This window comes from Pyrus communis, chromosome 5 (genome assembly GCF_963583255.1).
Source record: "Pyrus communis chromosome 5, drPyrComm1.1, whole genome shotgun sequence".
Taxonomy (NCBI): domain Eukaryota; kingdom Viridiplantae; phylum Streptophyta; class Magnoliopsida; order Rosales; family Rosaceae; genus Pyrus; species Pyrus communis.
In genome coordinates, this window is record NC_084807.1 from 4,438,422 (window position 1) to 4,465,041 (window position 26,620).

Below are 26,620 nucleotides of genomic sequence, written 5' to 3' on the forward strand. Positions count from 1 at the left end.
ATTCTAATTTATATCTTTCGAACAAATTTCATACACTTTAGTTTTTTTTTATACGCCTCTCCATTCTGGCCATCATAGTGAATAAATGAAAAGAAAATAACAAACATGATTATTATCGTAGGGGCAATGCTTGAGAGACTAATTTTGTAGAAAAAGTTGTGGAAACTAAGACATGGAAGTTGATGATTGCTTTATTACTTAAACATTGATAAACATGCTTCGTCTTATTGGTGACATATAATTTAATTTGTAAATTTATTTTTCCTAGCATTACCCTTATCATAGTAGAGAAAAAAAGACGATTCTTCCAACTCAACCCAACTTAACACAATCTAATTTTGTGATGATTAAATAAACGAAAACAATAAACGTAATTAAATAAGGAATCGACCCAACTCAACAACAAAATTTGATCAAGTTTGATTCTTTGAAGTTTTTACCTCATTCTAACTTGCTCTGCATTGTTCCAAAATTTAATTTTCATAACTATTTAAATCTTTTATTTCATTTTCAGTTATTTATTTCTAAGAGGTGGATTGTCTGTTCTCCCATTTTCATACTCTTCCTATGCCTTTTTGTGATGTGTGGTCACAGTTAAGCTACGTTAACATTTTATATTAATTTTTTTATAGAAATAATAAAACCAAAAGTAATAGAAATATAAAATGTTGACGTGGCTTAACTGTGACCACACAAACAAAAAGATATGGGAAGAGTATGAAAATAGAAGACAGACAATCCATCTCCTTATTTCTATCATTCAATGATGTTTAATATTATTATTTTTTTTCTAATTTTTACCCCTTCACGATTTACGAAGTTTAAATCCCGGATTCACGGGGGCAACAGTCGCTGCTTTTTACCGCCAAATATGCGAAATCCCTGCGTGCCGAAAAGACGAGAAATTTTTAATTGTAACAATAACTTAAGCGATATAATACGTATTTTAATAAAAATGATGAAAATTTTTATTTTTTAAATTATTAATTTTTTAACATACATATCTTATTATTTATATAATGATACGTGAGGTATCATATCTGTTATATTAAAATATATTTTCAAAAAGACCAAACACCGCCACACAAACCATTAAAATTTCCCCCCATCCCCCCGTCACATCAAAAGCCCATTTCAGTAATTACACACCCACATAACGTAAAATATCAACCCTCTCTCCCCTCGGTCTCAGTATTCTTCCTCCCCCTCTCTCCTCACTCACCCACTCTCCTCTTTCTCTCTCCTCCTTTTTCTCATTGGAGCCATCGAATCCCTATAAAAACCAACAAATAAATCGCAATCCCAACCGTTCATCTTCCATCCAACGGTTAACTTGAGTCGGCGATTGGTTTTCCCCCCTCTTTCCGCTTGTGGCTTTTTATCATAAACCCTAGCCGATACCAGCCCGCCCCCTCCAGCACTCCCGCTTTCTCTCTCTCCTCTCTCTCTACTTTATCTCTCTTAGTTTTAGATCTGGTTTGCGTCTCCTGTAAATTAGTCTCTCCCTCTCTCTCTCTCTCTCTCTCTGTTTTTCTGTTGATGTTGTGTACTTCTTGTTAATCGTACTTGTTAATCTCTCTCTCTCTCTCTCTCTCTGATTCATTTTCTCAACCGCCAAACACTTTCCTTTTCTTTTTGTTGTTGATAATTTTTTTCTGAATAATTAGAAAAATCTGTTAGTTTCTTTTTTTTCTTGTAATTAATGAACCCAACTCGTTCCGAGTTCCGAGTCAGACCGAGTACATAGGGTTCCGCGTTTTCCCCAACCTTGAGTACTCCCTCCCCGAGTCTGGGGCTGAGTCGACTCAGCGAGTCGAGTAGGAGGAGGAAGAGGAGGAGTGCGCCCAGAGTGGTGTTGCTCCGGAATCTGAGCACGGAAATGCCATCGGTGGAGAGGAGGCGGACAACGAGGGTTTTCGGGATGGGGATGGCCAAGGGCGGTGTGGACGGGGCTCGGGTTTTGCGGTCCGGGCGCCGCCTCTGGCCCGAATCGTCCGAGTCCAAGCTCGAGAGGGCCCACCGTGGCGATGAGGACTGGCTCAAAGTCATGAAAAGCCGTGCCAGTCATTCTGTTGTTTCTTTAAAGCCCAAGAGATGGCCCGGGAGCCACCACATCCGGAGTTCGAAGCAAACCCCCGTCGTTTCGAAAGTTCCAGTGGCTAAGAAGCCTGAAAGTAATGACCTTTTGGCAGATGAGCTTAAACAGAAGAAGATGTATGGGATTGTGTACGCCCGAAAGAGGAAGCGCACCACTGCGGATGTGGAGAAGGAAGGTGGTTCCAAGGACAGAATGTATGGGCGGAGATTTGTACGGAGGCAGAGGAGGAAGACGAGCGGGGAGCTGGATCCCCAAGTGGGTGTTGTGTCCCCCGAAGCGCTTTGTGTTTCGTTTGAGTCTTCGTGCAGTCGGAGATACTGGTCTGCTCGTTTTTTGTGTTCGGTTTTTGTGTGCATGACGAGGGCTAGTCTGGGATTGACTGAGCTCTCTGAATTCCTTGCATCAGAGCCAATTGGTAGCTTTTTTTCCTCCTGTGGCATTCAGTTCTCGCGGGTAAGTGGCGGTTTTCTACCACATATAAATTTGATTGGGAAAATAGTGTAGTATCTGGCTGGTCATTAGTTTGATTTATTAAAATGTGTTGCAGGTTCGATCTTGTAGTAGGAGCTCTGGAATTTGCAAGTTATTTGGGGCCAAACAGTTTATTCCATTGTTTTCTGTGGACTTTTCTGCAGTTCCTTTTTGTTTTATGGACATGCATATCACCATGCATCTCCGATATAAATGTCAGCTAACTGTAAACAATCAGATTGATGGGCATGAAAGTGATGATGACTATGATGAAGAAGTTGATTGTGTTGAAAGCACACCGGTTTCGCATTCTAGTGCCAGAGTTACAAAATTACCTTGTAAAAACTCACAGTATAGGAATAGTTTAACTTCCCGTGGTACTCAGAAGAGGCGGAGTTCATTGAGGACAAGGCGATCTAGAAATCCTTCGCTGGTTGCCTTACGGAAGCCCAATGGAGCCTTAGTTTCTGAGCTATTCAGTTCTATGAAGAATGGCCACCCTTTTTCTTCTGTAGCCTCTAATAACAAGCGGAGGAAGTCAATTCCAACTTCCCCTGTAGGTAACCTGATAGAAGACGGTTCAACCATGGAGAGATCAGCACGGGATTTAGATTCTACATGTTGCTCGGCAAATATATTGATCACTGAAGCGGGCAAATGTTACAGGGAAGATGGAGCAACTGTCATGTTAGAAACCTCTTCATCTGGAGAGCGGCTTCTTGTGATCAAGAAAGATGGATTAACCCGTTACACCCACAAGGCAGAGAAAGTAATGAGGCCCTTCTCTAAAAACCGTCTTACGAATTTTATAATGTGGTCTGCGGATAATAATGGGGAAAATAGTTGGAAGCTAGAATTTCCCAATCAATCTGATTGGTATATTTTCAAGGACCTTTACAAGGAGTGCTCTGGTCGTTCTGTCCCATCTCCAGCTGTGAAGTTCATCCCCGTGCCCGGTGTGCATGGAGTCCCAGGATATGCAAATGGTCACCATGCTCCTTTCCACAGGCCCGATTCATACATATCTCTGAATGATGATGAGTTGTCTAGAGCCATGAAAAAGAGAAATGCAAATTATGACATGGACTCTGATGATGAGGAGTGGCTGAAGAAGTTCAACAGTGACTTTTTTGCTGAGGATGAACTTGATGACCATGTTTCCGAGGATAACTTTGAATTAATTGTCGATGCAATCGAGAAGGCATTTTATTATAGACCATATGATTTTTCTGACAACAATCCAGCTGCAAATCTTTGTCCGGAGATGGGAAGGAGGGAAGTAATAGAGGCTGTATATAGGTATTGGATGAATAAACGGAAGCAGAAGCGAGTATCATCACTGCTTAGGGTGTTCCAGGTACATGCCACATTATGCTTCATTTTCTTTTGCTAGAGTAGTTCTCGAGTAAATCTGATCTGCATTTTTAAGTTCTTATAACTAGGTTGTTTGTTCGCATTACTGAACCCTTTTTTTTTAACAGGCGTATCAGTCGAAGAGATCTCTGCTAGACCCAAAGCCTATTATGCGCAGGAGAAGATCATTCAAGCGACAGCCGAGTCAAGTTGGTAGAGGAAAACAACCAAGTTTCTTGCAAGGTAATTTAAATCTCTTATTGCACAATCCTAGTTGTACAGTGAGTTTTACTATCCTTTTTAATATAAAATTTACAGGGTAGCCTACATGGCATTGGCACTTGAATTTTAATTAATTCATCAGCATCCCAGTGCCTGCAACAAACACTTGATATCATGTGAGGCCTCAAACTTCTGAAACCAGTTGAAGTTTTTATAAGTACCCGCATCAATTTTTGTCGAGTGTCGCTCATAGAATCCATCATAATGCTAATCCTGCCCCCTTTTTTTTTTTTTTTTTAATTTTCAGTTTCAATTTTTTCTTCCTATGAGCTACATAGAAGGACAAACTTTTGAAAGCATAAAATAAAATAACATAAGCTACACCCCCTGAAGGAAAATAAAACCTTGACTTCGGGTTTGGGCAAAGGTATTTCGATTAGGGGTTTGAAAGAGAAGTGGGTGGAATGAGCAATTTATGGATTTTTATTACCCCAGTTTAAATGTATCTGTTTTGTTTGTGTAAAAGATCTGATTTCTCAGCTTGGCTTTTTATTCTATGAGAACTGTATATCTGAGCTTGTATTGATATACAGCTATGGCTGCGGAACAAGATGCGATGCAAGAGCAGAATGCTGTGTATAAAGTTGAAGAAGCGAAAGCTGCGGCCGAGAGGTCTGTGGAATTAGCTATCCGCAAACGACAACGGGCTCAGTTACTCATGCAGAATGCAGATTTGGTAACTTATAAAGCGACGATGGCATTTAGAATCGCTGAAGCTGCCCTAGTTCTCGGATCACCGGATGCCGCTGCTGATTATGTACTTGATTGACCAATTTAGGTGGTTTCTGAATCCTGATGAGAGTCGGAAATAACAGTTTTCTAGTTACAGGAAGGATTTTGCAGCCGTTGGTGCCCCCCGCATGGCTGTTGTTGAAGCCTTTGGAAGACAGGTCATGGATTAAGTGCTATAATTTTGTACAGGTTTTAATTGGATGTACATTTGTATTGTTAGAACCTCACATCGTCGAATTATCAGATAGTGTACGAGTCGAAACAGTCGATTTTCTTGGGGGTGTAAAAAAAAAAAAAAAAGAAAAAAAGAAAAGTGAAAATATAGCAAAATTTGACCTTGTTTTGGGTGCTCATGATCAAGTTTTACTGACATTTTGATGATGACCTTGACAGACTGAAGCGGGCTTTTTTTCTCACGTTATTTATGGAGCTTTATGTTCCCAAATTGTTGGCATTTTGTTTGACTAGAAAGGGTTAATTTATGGATTCAAAAAATTAATTTCACTATTTGTTTATACCATCACTTAACATTAATGACACCATCAGTTACGTTAGTGATGTCATGACTTAATGTCTGACCTAGCGAGCGTTTATTTTTAAAAACGTTAGGTAGCTATTTGGAATATCTTAAAATGTTATAACAAATTTGGAATCACCTGTGAAAGTTTGGAACGTACTTAACTCTAAAAAAGAACTTTTGAACTTCAAAATTATGGGAGTGCTGCCATTTAGTATTATGATCTAATGATTTTTTTTATAAGTCAAGTGTATATATGTCTATTGCTCAAAAAATAAATAAAATTACGAGACAAGCTATGTTCACAAGGCCTGGAGTTCTATGGGCCCTCAATTTTAACCACCTTTGTTAAAACTTTTTTTAGGCTACTATTATTGGCACTCGAATAATCTAATTATGTACTTATCATAAGAGTGTCTTTTTTTATACATATAATAAAAAATTAGAAGTGCCCAATTAGATTTTTTTAAGCGCAAATAACAATTGTGGTTGTGTTTGACGGAAAAAAAGGTTGCAAGCTCGGCTATAGCCTACGGTAGCTAGCTCCACTAGTGCTTTCGATAACATTACATTTTAGATAAATGCATTTCAAACCCAATACTTTAGAATAAAACATCATTTTATTGTATATAAATTTTTTTGGAAACCAGTACTTTGGAAGAAAACCTAGCTGACTTTGTAATACGAGAAATTGCCAGGTTTCAAGGTTCTATGTATCAGGACATGAGTTGAGTTGGAATTCTTAAACCAGTATAGGACGCTTTTGCCACAAGTCACATAAGCTAATTACCCGGCAAGATCATCATACATAAATTAATTAAAAAATCTCCTTGGTGAGTTCGTGGATAACTCTATTAAGATTATATTAATGATCTGTACATTTGGAGGAAATAACTTTCAGAGATAAGAATTATTTATTTATTTTTTGGTCGAAGCTTAACAGATAAGTTAGAGACTCATTTTCTTATGTGATTGTATACTATATTTGTATTGTCTGATAAGGGGGTGCATGGCCAATCTTAAATTCATTAGCGAGGATCCACAAAACGAGTGTGTAGATGTTAAATAGAGATTTAGTTCATTACATATGATCAAATATGTGTATTTGCATGGAATCTTAAATGTCAAGCAAGTAACTCTCATTAATTGTCGTACTGAAGTAATTATGCATACAATGCCATCCGGCTCTTTCTGACCGTAGTTGGTATTATTTTCGGACTAATTTTCTGAAACAAAGGAGATCAAACGTAATACATAACATGAATCAAGCACAATAGACCTTGCTTTCGTATTTGTTGCACAACAGACCTACTAAGTTTGAATATATTGTCCAAAAAAATTATTATTTTTTAAATAAGGAAGACCTTTTTATTAAATTCGCACAAGGGCTCCAAAATATTCGATATGGCCCTGCTCAGTGCAAAGTTGAAAGAACAGCATTTTACCGCAAAAGAGCAGCAGGGACGTACTCTCCGCTGCTCTATGCTTTTGCTCAGGTAAAAGAAGCCGAAACCTTGATATCAACCCAAGTTAGCTAGGAAAGTTGATGCATGAGTTCATCAAAGGCAAGTTCATCTGCCGGAGAGATACATAGTAAAACTCTTACGCCCTGCAGGTGGCGATTGAGACAGTCTACGTTGCAATCCAAACTCCGGCGTATAGTCTCATCCTCTTTTCAATGATCGGGTTCACTTGGCGCGCTGACAAGTTTTTCTGGTTCTACTACTTTAAATTGACGTGCTTTATCTGCTTCACATTGTACGGCCAGGCCACCAAATTGCGGCCATTGTGATGTCCTTTTTCCCTGAGCTTCTGGAATCTCTTCTCCGGTTTCCTCCGCCCAGGATGGTAAGCATACAACGCAGCTCAAGCCGGTAATATGTTAAAGATTCTCTCATTACAAATTCTACAGCACGACACGAATGCTAATCACTTTTGTGTGACTTGGGACTCGGCACTAGCATCTGACAGAATTACTCGCTAGTAAAGTTCCGTCGATTTGAATCCGTTCAGTTATTATGATATGCTCGTTTTGCAGCTAATTCCGATACGGCGGAGATGGTACTACTGGGGATCGCCGGTGGCTTGGACAGTCTACGGACTTGTGACATTACAAGTGAGAGACAGAAGTTGGTTAGTTGAAATTCCAGGAGAAACTCATATGCCAGTGCAGATTTACTTACCAGATGAGCAAGTAGATCAAAGTTTCCTACACTTTTCACAGCTTCATATTTAATACCTGTACCGGGAACACATGGTGGTATAATGTAAGCGGAGCATATTTCCCAATGTTCCTTCCTTATATTATGACCCGCCCATGATGTACCGCATTATTTCGAGTACACTGAAAAATTATTTATATTAAATATCTGGGCGCCTTATTAGATTTTGGCACTCATATTTTGCACAATCGCAGTTTCTGTAAACCCTAACACAGAACCATCAACTCCAGAACCCAAAACCTTCAACTCTTACCCCAAAACCCTAAAAACAGAGATGGGAATGTCAAGTGCGGAGATCCCCATCTGTTCCAAAAATAACCACATAATCTACTTGCAAAACAAATCAAACACCGAGAATTTAAATTTAACAAAATGTCGATCTTCTTGGATCATCAAAAAGTTCACATGGTGACACACTGATTGTGAGTTGGATTAATGTCTTTGAAATCGCCTCACAAACATGACTACGAAATTGACACATAAACGGTACATTAGGATGTTTACATAATGAAAGCAGCACGCCTATAAATTACAAGCAAACTATTCGGCATTCCAGGAGTTCAGAATACAGTATTGCACTAATAACACAAGCTATAGGTGACTTCGAGTTCTTTACACGATATATCTCTTTTCGGTTCTCTTTATGTTCTACGAGAGAAAACCTAAAGCATGATCCTTAAATCAGTATTTGTGCACAGCAATGAACTACCTCTCATCAGGTTTGACGGGAGCATTGGCCAGGTCCTGAATCTCCTTCTTGCTCTTTATCACAGTCCAGCTCCTGGTATGGAAATCCACTTTATCCAAGTCCTCTACGATGCCCATATACCCATATAGAAATCGCTCCTCTGGGTTGTCTCCCTGCATTGCTGCTTCCACAATTTTGCCATTTGAGGATATTGCTCGCTCAAAATCTACTCTGCCACGCTTATGCTCTGCAAAATGCTTCTGAATCCTCTCCGCATCCCCAAGCCCAGTAAACGTTCCCAAGAACTTCACCACCAAAACACTTTGGTCAGCAGGCTTGCCCAGGCAAATCTTGATTCTTCCTTTGATTAAACCGTTACCTGCCACGTCATGTCGAACCCAAAAGTTTCAAAACAAAAAATTGCCCACCTAACTCCAAATAATTTAAAGATCCAGAAACCCAAATGGTACCTTGCCTTGATATCCGCTTAGCCTGCATACGACGTGATTACATTCTTTTCTAGTTTACTTATTTAATATTTTGTCTAACTTTATGCTCAAGCATTTAATAGCTTCAGTAAGTATTGTATAACTACAAATAATAAAAACAAAGTCACTCACTTCTTAGAAAAGCCTCGAGCGCCTCCATGGATACGACCTTCCAACATTCAGGATTGTTGTCAGACATAGAAATATTGTGGACAACAATTACAGGAGGCCAGAGAATCAAATCTTCCTTCTGAGCCAAAGCTTCTGCCTTGGGCAGGACCTGGGGAACCCAAGTGACCGTGTCAGGGGGGACAACGGTACTCCATCCCAACAGAACACAAACTGCTTTTAGAAGACCCAAGTGCTGTGCCCTCAGCCCAACTTTGTGAGACATATATGCATGTGTTACCAGGCGCTGAGTGTCCATGAACTCCTTCGACAAGCTGCAACACAGCATAGATAAATAAAAAATAAAAAAAGTACGTATTCGCGAGTACCACTTCTACCAGAGAAAAAAAAAATATTAAGGCAGAAACATCTACAATATCCCATTTAAGTAGTATCATATACAAATTTCACGCCCTAATCAGTATCCTATATTAAAATTCAAAAATTAAAGACAAACTTCATTAAAACAAAAAACAGTGAATACAAAACCAAATGCTTTTTTTTTTTTTTTTTTTTTTTTTTTTTTTTGTCGAAACAAAACCAAATGCTATTTGAAGACCTCAACTGCTACAGCCTTGGTTGATTCAAATTAATCATCTAGCCTCTCATTTGAGGCAGAGCTTCGTTCCTTCATATCCAGTATATATACACATTCATAAGTTGTGATGCTTTATACCAGCAACAAACTACCACATTATCAGGCTTGGGACAAACTTGTATCAATTTAAGACACAAGTCTCTGACATAGTAGATATCCTCATAAAAGTAAGTACGCATCAACCTTGGAGCAGTAACAAAACAAACCAATGCGCATCTAACTCTCGATACAACTTTGTCCAACGAATGCTTTCTTAATTTCACCCTTAGAAGTTTTATGACATTTTATTATTTATTTCTAATTTGGGTTCTAATCATCTTTTCTAAAAGCTCAAAATTATCTTCCACAGAGCATATAGGAAGTAGCCCGCACATTCAACCTTACAACCAAGTAAATATCTGGTCTTCCCATGATAACAACATGAACAATCATATTATTACCATGCATTGTTAGCAAACCAAATGATTGATCTCAATGTTACTGACTTTGTAGATCACTCCGTGCGCTCTAGTCCCTCAGAACCTATTACTCCAATTTTCATTGCAAATCTTCTTTCCCATTTCTTACCGACTATAACTAGCTAACTTCTACTCAACTAGCGAGTTTCTACATAACTGGCCAGTTTCTTCATACTGTGGATCTACAAAATACAATGATGGACTCCAGAGCCTCAAAGATAAATTTACTCCAAGTGAGAAGCTAAGGAGCTTAACACTGCTTCATAGGCTACAGATATGCTTTATGATCACATTTTTTGCATGCATTACAAAAAATAATGTCCTTTGGTGAATGAATGTCCTCCAAAGATACTTCAACGTCCTGAGAATATTTCCTAAAATGCTCAGGTATAATAAGTACATGTATGAGTGATGAAACACTAGGCATTTCGACCTGGATGCCAATAACAGGATACCAAAATGGCTTCAGCAATTAAGTTTGTACCAGAGTACGGAATGAGAAATTGATTTCCCTTTCCGAGAGGCCTATTTGAATCAATGTATCATTTCAAATCAAGAACCTCATTTCACTCTTGTTCTACAGTCCATCCTACGTACATCCTATCCCTCCACCTCAAACAATAAACCAATTTGCATAAACTCTTTGCAGCACCAAAGCCTGGAACTATGTACAGAAGATCCACATTTACTTTTGCTAGTGAACAAGAAACTAAAAAACACTAACAGGTCCTGTATTAGTTTCCGCTGGACTAGGACGACCCTTGTTTCATCAAATGTTGTCTGTCTTTCCCACTACAAAAACCATGTTTCTTGGAAATTTCAACCATGATTGGTAATGAACAACTCCGTAAACACCATTTCATATTAGTAGATGTTCACCCAACGAACAAGGAAAGAATCAAAAGACCACATAACTATCACAAATTTAAGGTCATACCAAAGTGATTTGAGTAATACTAAAGAACCCTAAGTAACAAAAGCTTAAAGTAACTGCAGGAGTTGACTGCATCAATATGAGTAATGCTGAAAACCTCCTGAATGAAAATATGGAAACTGGAGTCCCACTTAGAAAGAACATGACAGAAAAGAAAACAAACCTTCGGCCGCATACGATGCAGAACAAAGTACCAGCCTTTCCTTGTTCCTTGTATCTTCTCCGAACAGCCGAGTTCATATTTAGCTTTTTAGAAAATGTTAAAAAGGCTTCATTTACCATTTGCAAAAACTCCTCAGAGTCCTCGGATGGCTCAGGGCCTGCAGAGCTCAGCCCATTTTCTGATACATCAACATCAGTATCATCACTTGCATGGACATCTTCTAAATAACTATCATGTCTTTTCCAAACTCGGTGCTGTTTGTGAACACCACTTTTTATATCAGTGTGGTGCGGCTTATGCCTACTTAATGGACCAGACCTTCGATGACCCTTTATATATCGATCACCTTGTTTATAGAATCTGACTGAATGCCTTTGCGCATTTTCAAAAGAGTGTTGAGATGGCAACCAATCATCATGATGGCGCCCAACAAATACCCTCTTAGCCTTACTGTATCTATCATGATCAAATCCAGCTGATGCAGATGTACAGAAACTGCCTACATCTCCATCATTCCACTCTTCACCACTATCATATAAATCTTGGAATTCTCTAGATGCCCACTTACTAGACATAATAGTTCTAGGATTATGTGTACTCATATGTTCTTCAGTAGCATAGTTTCTTTTGAGCATCCTATCTGATGGCTCATATATTCCAAGCTCCTCCCTCATAATCTGCATTCCAGCAGGATGTCCATGCATTTCTGACTCATATTTTGATACAGGAGACAGCCTGTCCTGATACTTCATATTCACATCTCTTTCAAAACCATAATCTTCTTTTGGATGTGCAACCTGAAAATCTTGGGATGCCCCGAAATGGGATAGTTCATAATCTTGTGGATTTCTCCTTCCTAAATTGACATGTGTGCGTCCTGAACCTGAATATTCCGCACCGTGCTTTGATGTCTCTGATACTCTTCTTGAATCAGGGTAGTCTATTAAAGATTGCCTTTGCAAAGTAGGATTATTTAGCATAATGCCCTTTCTTGAATTTCCAGAAAATCCCTCAGTATCATCCATTCTATCCATAACAGGGTTCATACTACCAGGTCTTGACAAATTTTGATGCTCATAAACCATTCGAGTATGATCATAGTCAAGTTGAGGTCGTGGAGGCATCATTTTATGTAAGTCATCAGATGGATATCCGCGATCATCAATTGGCATGCCCCTTGATTTGGGAAAACAATAATCATCATGCTCACCTCTAGTAGGACTATAACTCTGGTAACTTGCCAGACTCCTCTTGCCAGAATCAGGATCTCTAGAATAATCTGCTGGTGGCCTTTGCCTATATGCATTAATGCTCGAGGACTCTATAAACTTCCGGCTGCTACTTGAATACTCATCCATAGAAGGTAAGTGACGGCCACCTCGGTAGGAATCTTGAAAGTCACTCCTTATGTCTGTGGAGGTTCTAGCATGAAAATCCGTATTAAGAGCACTTGACATCATTGGGTACAAACCATCCCTTGAAGGAAAAATGTGTTTCTCTCCTTTGTAGGATTCTGTCACTGGTAATCTATCCAAAGCAACAGGATCCATGTACTGAGGCCTTTCTTGCTGAAAATGGCGTACATTCATAATCCGTGATGATGATGGTAGGTGTTCACTGCCTTCTGCAGGGGTTGTCACAGGATGCAGGTCTGGAGGTGGCCAATATGTTCCTAGTACAGTGTTATCTTGGATAAGTGCGGGTTCTGATCCTCTTACCGCACCATCTTCCACATGCATTGATTTTTTACTCAATGCCTCATGTGTACCGCCAACTGACAATCTGCTTCCATTCAATTCCTCATTACTGATTCTAGAGTCATTATTCTCAGACCCGTAAACTCGTCTATTATTTGAATCGTCATTCACACTATATATTGCAGGCTCAGCCAATCCAGTTCTGTGTTGTAACTCCAAAGGAACAGGTGCAACTAGAGGTGGCGAATAATTCCTAGGCAAAACCCCGACTCCCTCATCAAAATGTGGCCTTTTCCGCATGTCACCAAAAGGCTGCAGTGGCGACCTGGATCTTGACCTCCGCCTCACCCGATCAGTCCTTCCACCACCCAAATGCCAACCATAGTCCCTCCTTTCAACAGAAGCAGTCCTTTGACTCAAACCCACATCCCCTGGCAATCCCCGAGGGCTCAAATTCCTCCCAATAGACTGATCAGCTGCCTCGATTCGCATATTACTCCTCCTACCACTATTACTATACGGGTCAGGACCCAATTCAAATCGGTGGGGGGCATGTAATCTAGAAGCTGGAGATTTTTTATTGAAATTTTCATGCTTCCCAGAATGCATTTTGAGATTCACAGCTAAAAATCCTCAAATTTTTATGTCATATAATTGAACAAATATGATTATAAGAGCTCGAAAACCCTAATCCTAGTAACCCATCCAATCACAGTGCAAATGGGAAACCCCTAACCAGAAAAACATTCATATTATTCGACCAGAGATCACCGAACGGAAATTGAATTCCATGAAAAGTGAGAATTTCAAACCTTTCGCTGGGAATCCATGAAATTTCTGTACATGAATACGATCGATCTTTCTCAGACTCCTTCAGTTCTCGATCATAAACCAGAAATTTGCCGCTTTTTCTTCTCAAATTTTGTGATTGGAGCCGACGGGCAAGAGAAACTGATGCGTTAAGACCGTCGTTCTTCCACTGGGAACTTAAATTTCTTGGTTTTCTGGGTTGGTCGCTCAGAGAGTATTCTGAGAAATCGACGCAGTTGGAAGGAGACTGGGAAGAAGATGATGCGGTTTTGTTAGTGGGGAGCACTTTTTAATTGCATTTACTTTGACTGGAGGATTACTTTTTAAAGGATATAACTTTATGACTGTTTGGCTTCATCGCAACCGTCGCTTAAACTTACTTTGACCAAAAAAAAACAAAAAGGTTGCTTAAACTTACTTTGTGGTTAAGGAAAACAATATTTTGACTCCTTAAGTTTGTGTTTATTTGCAACCTCAAACAATATTTCAATCTCATACATTTATTTATTATTTATTTAATGTTATATAACCATTAGCCAATTCATTATATTGGTCGTTAAGTAATAGTGTAGTAAGCACGGAGCTCACATTTTGCTGATTTAGAGTCTAAATTTGTGCAAGTGGTTAAAAACTAGGGAAATACTCTAAAATGGGACATTTTCTTAATTTTGGAACAGAAATAGGACAAACCGGCCATGCACACCATGCACAAAATCGAAATTACTAAAATGCCCACATATAAATACTAAAAACCCGTACTCATTTCATCATTTTTTGTCATTTGGAAGAGAGGATGCCGAGAGAGCTCTATGAGCTCTGGGTTTCTAGATTGAGCTCAAATCTCTTAGCTCCGATTTCTAAGAGAGAGAAGCCGAGAGTGAAGCTTTGAGGTGAGGGTTTCTCGTTTGCATCAATGTTCCATCCTTAAAGATATGATTTTTGTACCAAATTTTTCGTTTTGGCAGGAAAGTTCCATTCTTTCCGACTAGTGAAGTTTCGGCAGCCTTATTTCCCCTGTCATTAGGTTCGTCTCTCTCTCTCATCTCTTTCTCTCTCTAACTCGGTCATTATCTCTATTTTTGCAACTAATTACTTGTTTGTTCAATTAGGTTTTTTGGATTTGCAGAGATGGGAAGTTGAACAAAAGAAGGATGGGGAAGAAAGGGCTCGAAATGTGTTCTAGAAATCTTTATTTGTTTATGGGTTTTGTTATTTTAGATTTTTGGGTTTCAATCTTAAGAGTTTTGCATTTTAATTTTTGTTTCGGGTATTGAAGATTCATGGAGTTGTGTTTGTGGATTTGGCTTTGTGGGTTTGTTACAGAATGCTCAATATTTGTTAATTTTATTATGAACTTGCAAATTTTTGTGAATTCGATATGGAATGGGTGTTTGTCTGAAAAATGTTTGTGAATTACAAGTCTTAGTTCAATATCAAAGAAATTGTACACGATATGCACATGACATGCACATTTGTCATCTATATATGATTTGCCATGTGCTTGTATATTGTTATCAGTATATACAAGGTGTTGGATTCTGGGTTTCAAAAGGTCTTTCAGACAATGACTTAAAACCATAACAATGGGTTTTGAAAAAACAAAAAATGTAAACACCTCTAAGTTTCGAACCCATGTCTTGTTGAAACTATGAATGTATAGTCCCCACAATTACAAAATAATTAGATATGCATGGGCCAACCTATGTACAACATGATGTATGGAATGTGAGATTTGACAACACACTAACTTTTATTTTGGAAATAAAGTAACAACATTTGGAAGCATCTTTCAAGTTAGAGGACAAAAAAGTAGTGGTGGGGATTTTTACAACTTTTGAAGGTCACATGCATCACATCTTCACCACATAAGCACCTTCAACACATTCCCTCTTTTACCCAATTGATTTCATCCTCATCATGGTAGACTTGTGTATAAATATGTTTCTCACACATAGTTGCAATAACCATTAACCCTTCTAAAAAATTAGATTTCCCAGATAGCCAAAACAATTGAGACCACAACACATGTCAAAGTTCCCACATGAAACTAAGAGCTTTAACTCAGAGTTCCACGAGTGGTACAACATGGAACCTCCTCCACTTCTGGGGTCATCGAAGGTAAATCCTACATCATTGTTTAGCTCTGTGGACTCAGAGACGTCGCTGAAAAGTATAAATCAGGTCCGCAGGAGACTCGACTATGAGACGGGCATCGCTGACTATTGGAACCACAAGCTAATGAAGGCAAAAAAAGAGCTTGTGGACCTCAACGATGAAGTCAACGAAGCGTTCTACCGTGCAAGCAAGCAGAAAACAAAGGCTAACACGTCTAGAGAAAGAATCACATTCCTAAATTTTGAATTGTTCCAGAAGCGTCGGGGTCATATTGAGTCGTACGAGAGTTCTCGGAGGAAAGGCCGAAATAGAGGAGGAATGCAACAAGGGCTTTGAGAAATTTCGTCAACTAGCGAAGGGAAAAGAACTGCGTCAACCATAATGGGATTATATGACATTTTATTGTTGTGCAATAAACATGCGTACTATGTATCCTTATTATATGCACATACCATGCACACAGAATGCACATTAAATGCATATCACCTTTTAATATCATAAGCACATAATATGTCATGCGCAAGACATACACACCTTATGTATGCAACCTGTACAACATATGCACGTCGATGCACACATTGGAAAAATTTTGTGACATTTCTGCAATTGAACTGAAACACAAATTGGAATATACCAGTATTGTACTTTGTCAAAAATCAAAATTTTCCCACACATTACTGTAAACCCAGTTGACATTAGCATGTTGGCCTTGGGATTCTCTTCAAGACTAGGCGTTAAAAGGGATGAGACTTACCCCATTATTTTAGCGTTTCATATCTTCGAAAACGCACCATTCTTATAGTAGTGAAATCCCAAGCAATAAAGTGCAAATTGGATATCAAAATTTTCCTTCCATGCTTTGTTTCTAAATGGATTGGTTGACAAACTATTTAGCAAATTGACAAGACAAGGTAGATGCGGTGTAGATTTGATGTACATAACCTTCATGTCTTGTCCTAACCTACTTGAGTTGTGCATTACATTCAATACGTGTAAGATGTGCTTTTTCCTCATGTCAACTCATAAATTTCGCAATGTTTAATAATAATATATCACAAAAGTAGTGGGTTTTAATTTTGGGTACTTAATTTGACCTAAAAGGATTTTGGAAAAAAAATTAATTTTTCCAATTCAAGTTTATATGTTTTTAGTATTCAAGACGCAGTGTGCATATCAAGACCATAGGAGATCATATAGTGTCCTTAGTGTGTGCATAGTATGTGGACATAGTGCACATCATATAAGACGTGATTCTGTGTCGTTGTTCATCACATTACGTCAAAATTAGACTACAATAATTGAGCACAAACCCAACTTTGACCGCTTTTATGCATCTCGTGTGCATACAATGTATAGTTTTCTGGAAAAATTGAAGCCAAAGCCAAGAAATATTTGACCCCAGCCATAGAACCCACAAACCCACAAAATACAGGTAAAGCCAAGAAACCCAGCATCTATAAAACATACGAACCCATAAATTAATACTCATAAATATTGCATTTTGAAATCAAAACCCATAAACAAACCTTTAAAAAAAATTAAAAATATTTTTCTCCAAATATCGTAAAGAAACCTGTATCACTCATAATGGGCTTTGGCTTTTGTTGATTCATCCAATCCCACTTGTGACCTTCATGAGATCTTTGGTGGATGAATTATTATCCATTACACACCAATCTTTTGGGATTGTGAGTTGGGAATTGTATTGCCACCTAAAAGTTAGATGCGATATGAATCTTGGGTCACTAGTTCGAAAACAGAAGAGAGAGGGGACTAGTGAAAGGATGGCCATTGGTGAGAGAGAAAGGGTTGCCGCCGGTGAAGAGGGTTGTTAAAGGGTAAGTGCATCGTTAGGGTTCTTCAGCAAAAAGAGAGTAGAGTGAGAGTAAAGAGAGACAGTTTTCAGAAAATGGGAGGAAATAACCCATTTATATACAAGGGCAATTAGGTCATTTCAAGGTGTAGGAAAATCCTATTTCTGTTCAGCGAATGTGCATGGTGTGTGCATGCTCTATGCATATTAAAAAAAATTCTATTTCTATCCCAAGATTAAGAAAATATCCCACTTTGAGGTATTTCCCTAAAAACTTTGAAAAAAAAAAAAAGGAAAAAAAAAAAAGAAGATCTTAAAGAGAGATAGATCGGAAAATGAAGGTCGGGCTCCTTCGTCTAGTGTTTCATCTTTGGCATGGTTCTCGACCTCGGTATTGGCTCCACCGCCAAGCACGCCGTCGACTGAATCGTCAAGCTTTTGAAACAGGGGTAGCTTCAGAACTTTGTAGGAATACCCACAAGCCCTGTCTCTTGGAATTCGTTGTCAGACCTTGATTTGCACCCCGTTTTTGATCTCCCGATTAACAGCACCGATGAGGTTTATCCTCACCTCAACTTGGTCAAAGGTTGAGGTGGATCTCTCTTGAGGGAGAAAATGGTGGAAGGTGCTTGTAAGAAATTCATCTGCATCATTGATGAGTTGAAACTCGTGAAGAATTTGGAAGGAAGCTAAATAACGATGTTGTTGGTAGGAAATAGAGATGCGGTTACGTAATTTACGCAAAAGCAAATTCATGGATTATGCTCTCTAAGTGAAAGTTGAGAGATTTGGAGAGTGAAATGAGAATGGGATGATTTTTGGTGGTTAGGGGAAAGAAGGGGAGAGCGAGTAACGTATAAAAAAAGTTAACCACTTGGCACACTTTTGGACTGCAAATCAACAAAATGTGGGCTCTTAGCTTGTCACACCATCACTCAACGACCAATTTAACGATGACTAACTATTGTCTGACATTCAAATGAAATAACAAGTAAACATACGTGACTGAAATGCTTTTAAGTGTTATATGAGATTGCAATTGAACACAAACCTGAGGGCAAAATGTAATTTACTATTTTAACTATTCCATTTCCAACTACAGAAAATGATTGTAATTTTATCCAAGGACATGCCTAGAGTCAATCAGTTTACCTAGGGGCCTGCATGGAGTCAATTATTAAAGGTTGCTTGTAAGGAAAGCGTCTCTAACTAGCTCTACAGGGATGCATCCATAGTAAGTGCCTAGACTCTACCAAAAAGGTGAAAGAAACATGTTAGAAAGTTTAACTTAAAGAAAGGGTTTATAGAAAAAGAACTCCAAATATTTTCAATGACATCCACCTAGGGATCATATTGGTATCCTATATTCTTGGAAATTCCTACAATCTAGGAATTAGCATGCGTGCAAGTAATCACAATCCTAAAGTGAAGTAATATATGTTGAAACATCCCACATTGACCATGTCTATGAGAAATAAGAGTTTAAATATCCTAGCTTCACTCTAACTAACACCGAGATCTTTTTTGATAAAACCCCACATCTGACAGATTGTGTAGGTGGTAATTACCAAGTTGGAGAAACTATCAGTGTTGTTGGAAGTGGACATTTGACCTGTCTCTCTCATAATTTAATATGTTATCAGAGCTAGGGAGTGACCTAGTATTGCTACGTGATGGGTGGGTCTCCTTGGCCTTGCGCAATAATGGTGGGTCCCTTGGCCCCATAGGTAGGGTAAGTCTACTTGACTCCACGTGATTGTTAATGTGCGAATCTCTTACGTGTGACCCACTAATTGATTTCACGTGACAAAGCATGTTGAAATATCCCACATCGCCCATATCTATTAGAAAAGAATAGTCTAAATATCATAGCCCTACTCCAACTAACATTGAGTCCTTTTGTGATAAAACACAACACCTGATAGATTGTGCAAGTGATAATTACCAAGTTGGGTACAATATCGGTGTTGTTAGAAGTGGACATTTGACTAGTCTCTCTAAATATTCAACATAATATTAGAGTCAGGGAGCGAGCTCGTACTGCTACGTGATGGGTGGGTCACTTTGGCCCCCCACAATGATGGTGAGTCCCTTGGTCTTGTGTGAAGGGTGAGTTCCTTTGGCTCCACGTGATTGTCAATGTATGGATCTTCCATGTGTGACCCACTAATTGGGTCTCACATGACGAGGCTTGTTGAAATATCTCACATCGACTATATCTATTAGAAAAGAAGTGTTTAAATATTCACACCTCGCTCCAACTAACACCAAAACCTTTTGTGACAAAACCCCACACTTGACAGATTTTGCAAATGGAATTAGCAAGTTGGGCACAATATCGGTGTTGTTGGAAGTAGGCCTGACAATTCTTGACACAACCCGATAACCTGACATGACACGACACGAAGTTAACAGGTGTTTGGGCCGCCACGATAACGAATCGGGTCGTTATTGGGTAACCCAACAAGCACTTGTTAAGATAACGGGTTGGTTCGGGTATACACGTGGGTAACATGATACACGATAAGCAAAAAAATTAATTTAATAATTTTATAGCCCTAAAAAAAATACTATAATAATTATATGTATTGATTTAACAATTTTATACCCCTAAAAACTATAACAATTATATATATAATTAAATTTAAAAAATTGGTGACCATTGGATCGGCTGAGATTTAATCTCAGCCGTCCATTATGCATTAGGTTGGAGGTTATCATTCTTTTTTCTTTCATTCACTTGATCTCTCCAGTCCAGACTTACTCCTGCGCCGTCTCCTTAATTCGCCTCTCTCTCTCATCCTCCTCCGTTCACTTCCTTCAACTCGACTTCGGCAACCACAAGAAAACCACACACAGGCAACAAGCACACACACTAAAAGTATGAATTTTGTATTTTGGGTATTCTATGTTTTTTTCAAAAACTAGTGATTTGGGGTTTTGTTAAAATTAAAACTAATGGCTGGGGATTTTCTGATTTTGGAGTTTCTGGGTTGGGGCATGTTTGTGTAAAGAATGCAAAGAATATTTTTGCAGAAGATTAATTTCTTCAATTGATACTAAGAGACTTTATACAAAGAGAGTACTTGCCGAAGAAGTAACCTATCCTACATTCTAGGGTTTACAGATAATCACAAATAAATTACAAACAATTTACAAGATAGTTTCCTAAAACTAAGCCAAGATATCAGGAATGATATCATTGACTTTTCAACACTCCCCTTCAAGTTGGAGAGTGGATATTGAGAACTCCCAACTTGTGAATGATCTTTGAGAAAGTTTCCTTCCTTAATGGCTTCGTGAGTACATCTGCAAGTTGATTGGAAGAAGGAACAAATCTCGTAACAACTGAACCGTCTTGTATCTTGTCCCGGATGAAGTGACAGTCCATTTCTATGTGCCTAGTTCTCTCATGAAAAACTGGGTTAGCAGCAATGTGAAGAGCTGCTTTATTGTCACAATGGAGCAGAGCCGGTCTTTGATGCAGTATACCTAGATCTTTCAATAAATATCGTAGCCATGATAATTCACAACAAGTTCCAGCCATGGCTCGATACTCGGCCTCCGCTGATGATAAAGACACAGTCTTTTGTCTTTTTGACTTCTAAGAAATCAATGAAGAGCCCAAAAAAATACAATACCCCGTAGTTGATCTTCGTGTTATTGGACAACCTGCCCAGTCCGAGTCACAATATGCATTTAAGGCTAAATCATTTTCAGAAGAGAAGAACAAACCTTGTCCAGGTGTATTTTTGATATATTTCAAAATCCGAAGGGCTGCTTCCATGTGTGGTGTGCGAGGCTCATGCATAAACCTACTCAACACATGCACGGAATAGGTTATATCCGGCCTAGTGATTGTTAGGTATATCAGACGCCCCACCAATCTTCTATATTGGGTCGGGTCTTTGAGAATTGCACCATTGTCTGATAACTTAAGATTTTGTTCCATGGGAAATTCAACAGGGCGAGCTCCCAAAAGACCTCCATCTTTTAATATTTCTAAAGCATATTTTCGTTGGGAAATAAAGACTCCTTTCTTAAAACGTGATACTTCGATCCCAAGAAAGTACTTTAGATTACCAAGATCCTTGATTTTAAAACGACCATTAAGGAACTGTTTTAGGGCATCGATAGCATTCGAATCATTCCCCGTAATCAAAATATCATCAACATAAATTAGGAGGGCTGTAAAAGACTTGCCTTGTTTCCGGGTAAATAACGAGTAGTCAGCCTTGGATTGTTCAAAACCAGCGGATTGAACAGAGTCAGAAAACTTTGCAAACCATTGACGGGAAGCTTGTTTCAACCCATATAAAGACTTGCTGAGGCGAAAAACCAAGTTCTCCCCCTGTCGCCGAAAACCTGGAGGAGGAGTCATATAAATTTCTTCATGAAGGTCACCATGAAGAAAAACGTTGTTAACGTCTAACTGATGAAGAGACCACTGCCGTGAAGCAGCAAGAGCCAATAAACACCAAACAGTGACCATCTTGGTAGTAGGAGAAAACGTGTCATGGAAGTCAACACCTTCAAGCTGGGTATAGCCCTTGGCAACCAAAAGTGACTTATAGCGCTCAATGGAGCCATCAGAACGGTTAGCTTCCAATGCCTCTAAGGGAAGTAAGAGACCAAGTTTGGTTAGCTTCCAATGCCTCTAATTCAGAAGCCATGGCAGCTTGCCAATGAGGAAAACTAGCAGCTTCCTCGTAACTCCGGGGTTCAACCTGTTGAGTAATATGGGCAAGGAAAGATTGCTGTGCAGGTGAGAAACGATGGTAAGTAAGGTAATTAGCGAGTGGATATCGTGTACCTGGAGTGTGACCAGACGACAAAGACGATGGAGGATGTGGTTGGGTAAGCTTGAGAGTAGGACAATCATAATCACGTAACTTGGGTGGCGGAGAAGAATGACGGCTAGAGCGACGGAGCACCGGGGCAGGAGCAGGCGCTGACGTTGGGAGGTCAGGAACGGCAGATGCAGGAAGCGGTGCAGGAGGCGTGGGAGAGCCGGCATCAGCGGAAGGGGACGACTCAAGTGGAATCATAGGGTCGGGGGGTGACACGGGATCAGGTAAGTGAGGTGAAATAAGTGGGACAGGTGAAGACACAGGTTGAGGGGAAGAAGAAGGCGAGGTTTGATAAGGAAAAATGTTTTCATGGAAGACAACATCACGACTAGTACATATTTGGTGAGTGGTGAGGTTATATAACTTGTAGGCTTTCTGACCAATAGGATATCCTATAAAAATGCATTTGTGGGCACGAGGAGAAAATTTGTGATTCACATTAACATCAGTGGCAAAAGCAAGGCAACCAGAGACTCTAAGGTGTGAAAAAGTAGGAGGTGTAGAATATAAACGTTCAAAAGGCGTTTTCTTGGAAAGAATGGGTGTGGGAAGACGGTTAATGAGATGAACGGCTGTGAGCACACATTCACCCCAAAAGTGGAGGGGAAGATTAGCTTGAAAACGCAAGGCACGAGCGGTTTCAAGTATATGGCGATGCTTGCGTTTTACGACCCCATTTTGTTGAGGCGTATAAACGCAAGAATGTTGGTAAATCACTCCATGATCTTTAAAGAAGTCACGAAGAGAAAAAAATTCCCCACCATTGACGAATAGAAGTGTTAAATTGAGTTTTGACAAATGAAAAAAAATTCTTGAGAATAGATTGTGTTTCATTTTTGTGTTGCATAAGGAAAATCCATGTGAAGCGAGAATAATCGTCTACAATGGTTAAAAAATACTTTGCTCGAGAAGTAGATGCAACTTTAAAGGGTCCCCAGATATCACAATGAATCAAAACAAAAGGTTTATTAGAAGAAATAGAACTAACATGAAAAGGTAATCGATGTTGCTTGGCTAAAGGGCAAACATCACAAGCATTATTAGATGCAAAAGGGAAATGTAACAATTGTTTGGACATGAAATCTAAACGAGGGGCTGACAAGTGACCCAAACGCCGATGCCATAGCTCCGTAGGTGAAAGCACAAGGTTGCAGAATCGCTGAGGATGCTGAGATTGCGCAGGAGCCAAGGCCACCAAGTAGTACAGCCCGCCTCTTCGCTTACCCAAACCAATCACCGTCCTCGTCGTTAGGTCCTGCATAACACACCAAGAAGGAAAGAAAGTTACTGAACAATGCAATCTTCTCGTAATACGACTTACTGACATCAAATCTACTTTAAAGATAGGCACACATAACACATCTTGCAATCTAAAAGTAGAACTCAAAGGAATGTGACCGGTGGAAAGTATGCAGGCTGTCTCTCTACTGGGTAACAAAACAGGTGACAGTTTCTTATTTTCAACACCATTAGTTAACAATTCTGGTGAGGAAGTGATATGATCCGTTGCACCACTATCGATTATCCATCGATGGAGATGCAAAGAGGGATTTGACAAACCTATCTTGGCGGCATTGGCATTGGCCTATGGCTGTTCATCACTACCCTGACCATTCATGATTTGAAGAATTTGTTGAAACTAGGCATCAGAGAGCCCAGACATAACGGACTGCATCTCCTTTTTGGTGGCTGCATTTTCCGAGACATGATTTGCCGAGGAAGAACCCCGTTCCGTCTTAGGACGATGGTTCCCTTTTTGTGGCTTAACCTTATGCAAACGGTGTCCTGGTGGATACCCATGAAGTTGATAGCAGGTATCAATGGTATGGTAGTCTTGATCACAATGAGTACAATGCAAGGTTTTGCGATTAGAAGGTTTCAAACCACTGTGATGCACAGCCATGGCTGCTGTGCCTGTAGTAACTCAGGAAGAAGCAAGGCTTCTTTGCTTCTCCTCCTGGGAAATCGATGCATAGGCTTGACGAACAGTTGGAAGAGGATTCATCAACAGAAGCTGCCCTCGAACAGCACTATAGGAGTCGTTAAGTCCCATGAGAAACTGCATCAACTTGTTCCTCTCATTCTGTGCTCCACAAGTGCAAGAAACGGAGTCACTGTAGGACAACAACTCATCCCATAAACTTTTCATCTTCGTATAATATGCAGCAATAGAGAGTTGATCTTGTGTAAGTGAAGCAATGTCCCGTTGTAGTTGAAAAATTCGAGGAGCATTACTTTGGCAATAGCGCTCACGTAATTCTTCCCAAATTGCATGAGCATCAGTCATATAAATGATACTGTCAGTAATATCCGAGTTAATGGAATTAATAATCCATGCTACAATCATGTCATTGCATCTCTGCCATGAAGCGTGATCGTCCGGCTTGGTCTTGACAGAAGGTTGAAGGACAGTGCCATCAACAAAACAAAGTTTGTTTTTGGCACTCAAGGAGATCTTCATAGCACGAGACCAAGTTGAATAATTATCCCCATTCAAGGGCTTTGAAACCAGCATCATGGCTGGATGATCAGAATGATGAATAAAAAAAGGGTTGGAAACATTAGCCTTTGCATCGGAATTGCTTCCAGAAACAGCGTCGGTAGCCATGGCAAACGACGGAAAAGAACAGAGAAACAAAAGGCAGCGGAAGGAACTAGGTTTTCAGCCTAGCTCTCGATACCATGTAAAGAATGCAAAGAATATTTTTGCAGAAGATTATTTTCTTCAATTGATACTAAGAGACTTTATACAAAGAGAGTACTTGCCGAAGAAGTAACCTATCCTACATTCTAGGGTTTACAGATAATCACAAATAAATTACAAACAATTTACAAGATAGTTTCCTAAAACTAAGCCAAGATATCAGGAATGATATCATTGACTTCTCAACAGTTTGCAAACGTTAAAAAAACCCAACGATCGTGCAAGCGTGCTTCGCGTTGGCTTCGTAAGCTTGAAAATCACAAAAGGACGAGGTAGAAATAGAATCAAGCATTGAAATTTAGGAGTATAGATGTACTTACGTAAATTAACTTTATTATGTCACACCATTTAGTCGTATTGTAAGCCGTATTCATTACTTAATGTTATATATATTGGGGATATGTTATCAAGGGATTGGGGAGGTTATATATTATATATATTGGGGATATGTTATCAGGGGACTGGGAGGGTTAGAATTCAGGTGGCATGTGAGGCAGGCAACGACAGAGTAGTGATGCCCCACCTATTTTTGTTTTGCTGTAGTAGATGTAATGTCTTAATTATCTGTATGGAATTATTTGTCCCAAGTATTGACAATTGGCAGGCAGGTCTTTTTTTTAAAAGGAAAACTAATGAAAAGGGCTTGAAAACTTTGAGTTTTAATGATAAAGACAAAATAAAGGGTAAAGTGAATAGTATCAGGTTCGACTTTTTAGTGTAAAAATGTGGTTTTTCATTAAAGTGAACAGTACCATCGGCTTTTCGTTAAAACTCTTTTTTTTTTAATTTTGAACATCGCGAGTTCATTTGTATCTATGTTTCATTTGGGGTCTATTTACTTAAAGTTAATAAGTGGGGTCTATATTTGTTTTCTAGATTTGGAGATTTGGAACAAGCAAAGCAATTAAGCAAGGCTGCAATCTGCAAGTGCAAGGTATTTTTAATTGAATTGTGATTTGAAAGTAAATTTAAATTGGATTGTGATTTGTGGATATGTGAATTAGATTTTGAAATTGAATTGGATATGTGAATTTGAAATGGATATAGATAGGTGAAATTGAATTGGATATGTGAAATTGAAATGGATATGTGAAATTGAAATTGAAATGGATATGTGAATTTGAATGGATATGGATATGTGAAATTGAAATTGAAATGGATATGGTATGAAATTGGTATGAGCAAGATTTTACAGTTTTGTTTTTCTTTCTTCAAGCAATGGATGCTGTAGAGCAAGATTTTATGAACCTTAGTGATGGATGGTCAGTGGAAGTTATAATGGGAATAGAAACTGATCATGGAAGTGAAAATACAGAACATACAAATACAAGTCCGGCAAAGAAAAAGGCTAGAGTGATCAAATTAGGTAAGCGAATACTCATGTCTCCTATTTGGAAAACTTTCAACAAAGTGACTACTATTTTTGAAGATGGTAAAAGTCGTGCTCAATGTAAAGATT

The 26,620-nt window shown here is 39.0% G+C and overlaps 3 protein-coding genes across 4 annotated transcripts; 1 reads left to right on the forward strand and 2 right to left on the reverse strand.

The window, feature by feature from the left end:
• Positions 1–1,200: 1,200 nt before the first annotated feature.
• Positions 1,201–5,274, forward strand: LOC137733729 (uncharacterized). 2 transcript variants are annotated; one of them, XR_011068526.1, is made up of 5 exons: positions 1,201–2,551; positions 2,646–3,926; positions 4,051–4,165; positions 4,241–4,320; positions 4,738–4,876. XR_011068526.1 is itself a non-coding variant. In XM_068472893.1 (4 exons), the coding sequence occupies exons 1-4, from the start codon at positions 1,880–1,882 to the stop codon at positions 4,971–4,973; spliced, it is 2,304 nt and encodes a 767-aa protein (XP_068328994.1). In that variant the 5' UTR covers positions 1,201–1,879; the 3' UTR covers positions 4,974–5,274. The 2 variants fall into 2 exon arrangements, 1 of the variants encoding a protein (XP_068328994.1); XM_068472893.1 differs by lacking the exon at positions 4,241–4,320 and having other exon boundaries at positions 4,738–5,274.
• A 2,807-nt stretch (positions 5,275–8,081) lies between these two features.
• Positions 8,082–13,951, reverse strand: LOC137735279 (uncharacterized). The gene is made up of 4 exons (XM_068474693.1): positions 13,682–13,951; positions 11,173–13,377; positions 8,984–9,294; positions 8,082–8,742 (listed from the first exon to the last, which is right to left on the reverse strand). Exons 2-4 carry the CDS (start codon positions 13,359–13,361, stop codon positions 8,381–8,383), a joined length of 2,862 nt encoding a protein of 953 aa, XP_068330794.1. The 5' UTR covers positions 13,362–13,377; positions 13,682–13,951; the 3' UTR covers positions 8,082–8,380.
• A 10,430-nt stretch (positions 13,952–24,381) lies between these two features.
• LOC137733604 (uncharacterized) lies at positions 24,382–25,065 on the reverse strand. Its single transcript, XM_068472736.1, has one exon. The coding sequence runs from the start codon at positions 25,063–25,065 to the stop codon at positions 24,382–24,384; it is 684 nt and encodes a 227-aa protein (XP_068328837.1).
• Between the last annotated feature and the right edge of the window lie 1,555 nt (positions 25,066–26,620).

Coding starts and splice junctions, on each gene's coding strand:
- LOC137733729 (XM_068472893.1), top strand. CDS start 1,880: ATGCCATCGGTGGAGAGGAGGCGGACAACGAGGGTTTTCGGGATGGGG. Junction 2,552..2,645: donor GTGGCATTCAGTTCTCGCGG/GTAAGTGGCGGT, acceptor AATGTGTTGCAG/GTTCGATCTTGTAGTAGGAG. Junction 4,166..4,737: donor ACAACCAAGTTTCTTGCAAG/GTAATTTAAATC, acceptor ATTGATATACAG/CTATGGCTGCGGAACAAGAT.
- LOC137735279 (XM_068474693.1), bottom strand. CDS start 13,361: ATGCGAATCGAGGCAGCTGATCAGTCTATTGGGAGGAATTTGAGCCCT. Junction 9,295..11,172: donor TGCATCGTATGCGGCCGAAG/GTTTGTTTTCTT, acceptor GCTGTGTTGCAG/CTTGTCGAAGGAGTTCATGG. Junction 8,743..8,983: donor GCTCGAGGCTTTTCTAAGAA/GTGAGTGACTTT, acceptor ATGACGTGGCAG/GTAACGGTTTAATCAAAGGA.
- LOC137733604 (XM_068472736.1), bottom strand. CDS start 25,065: ATGGCTACCGACGCTGTTTCTGGAAGCAATTCCGATGCAAAGGCTAAT.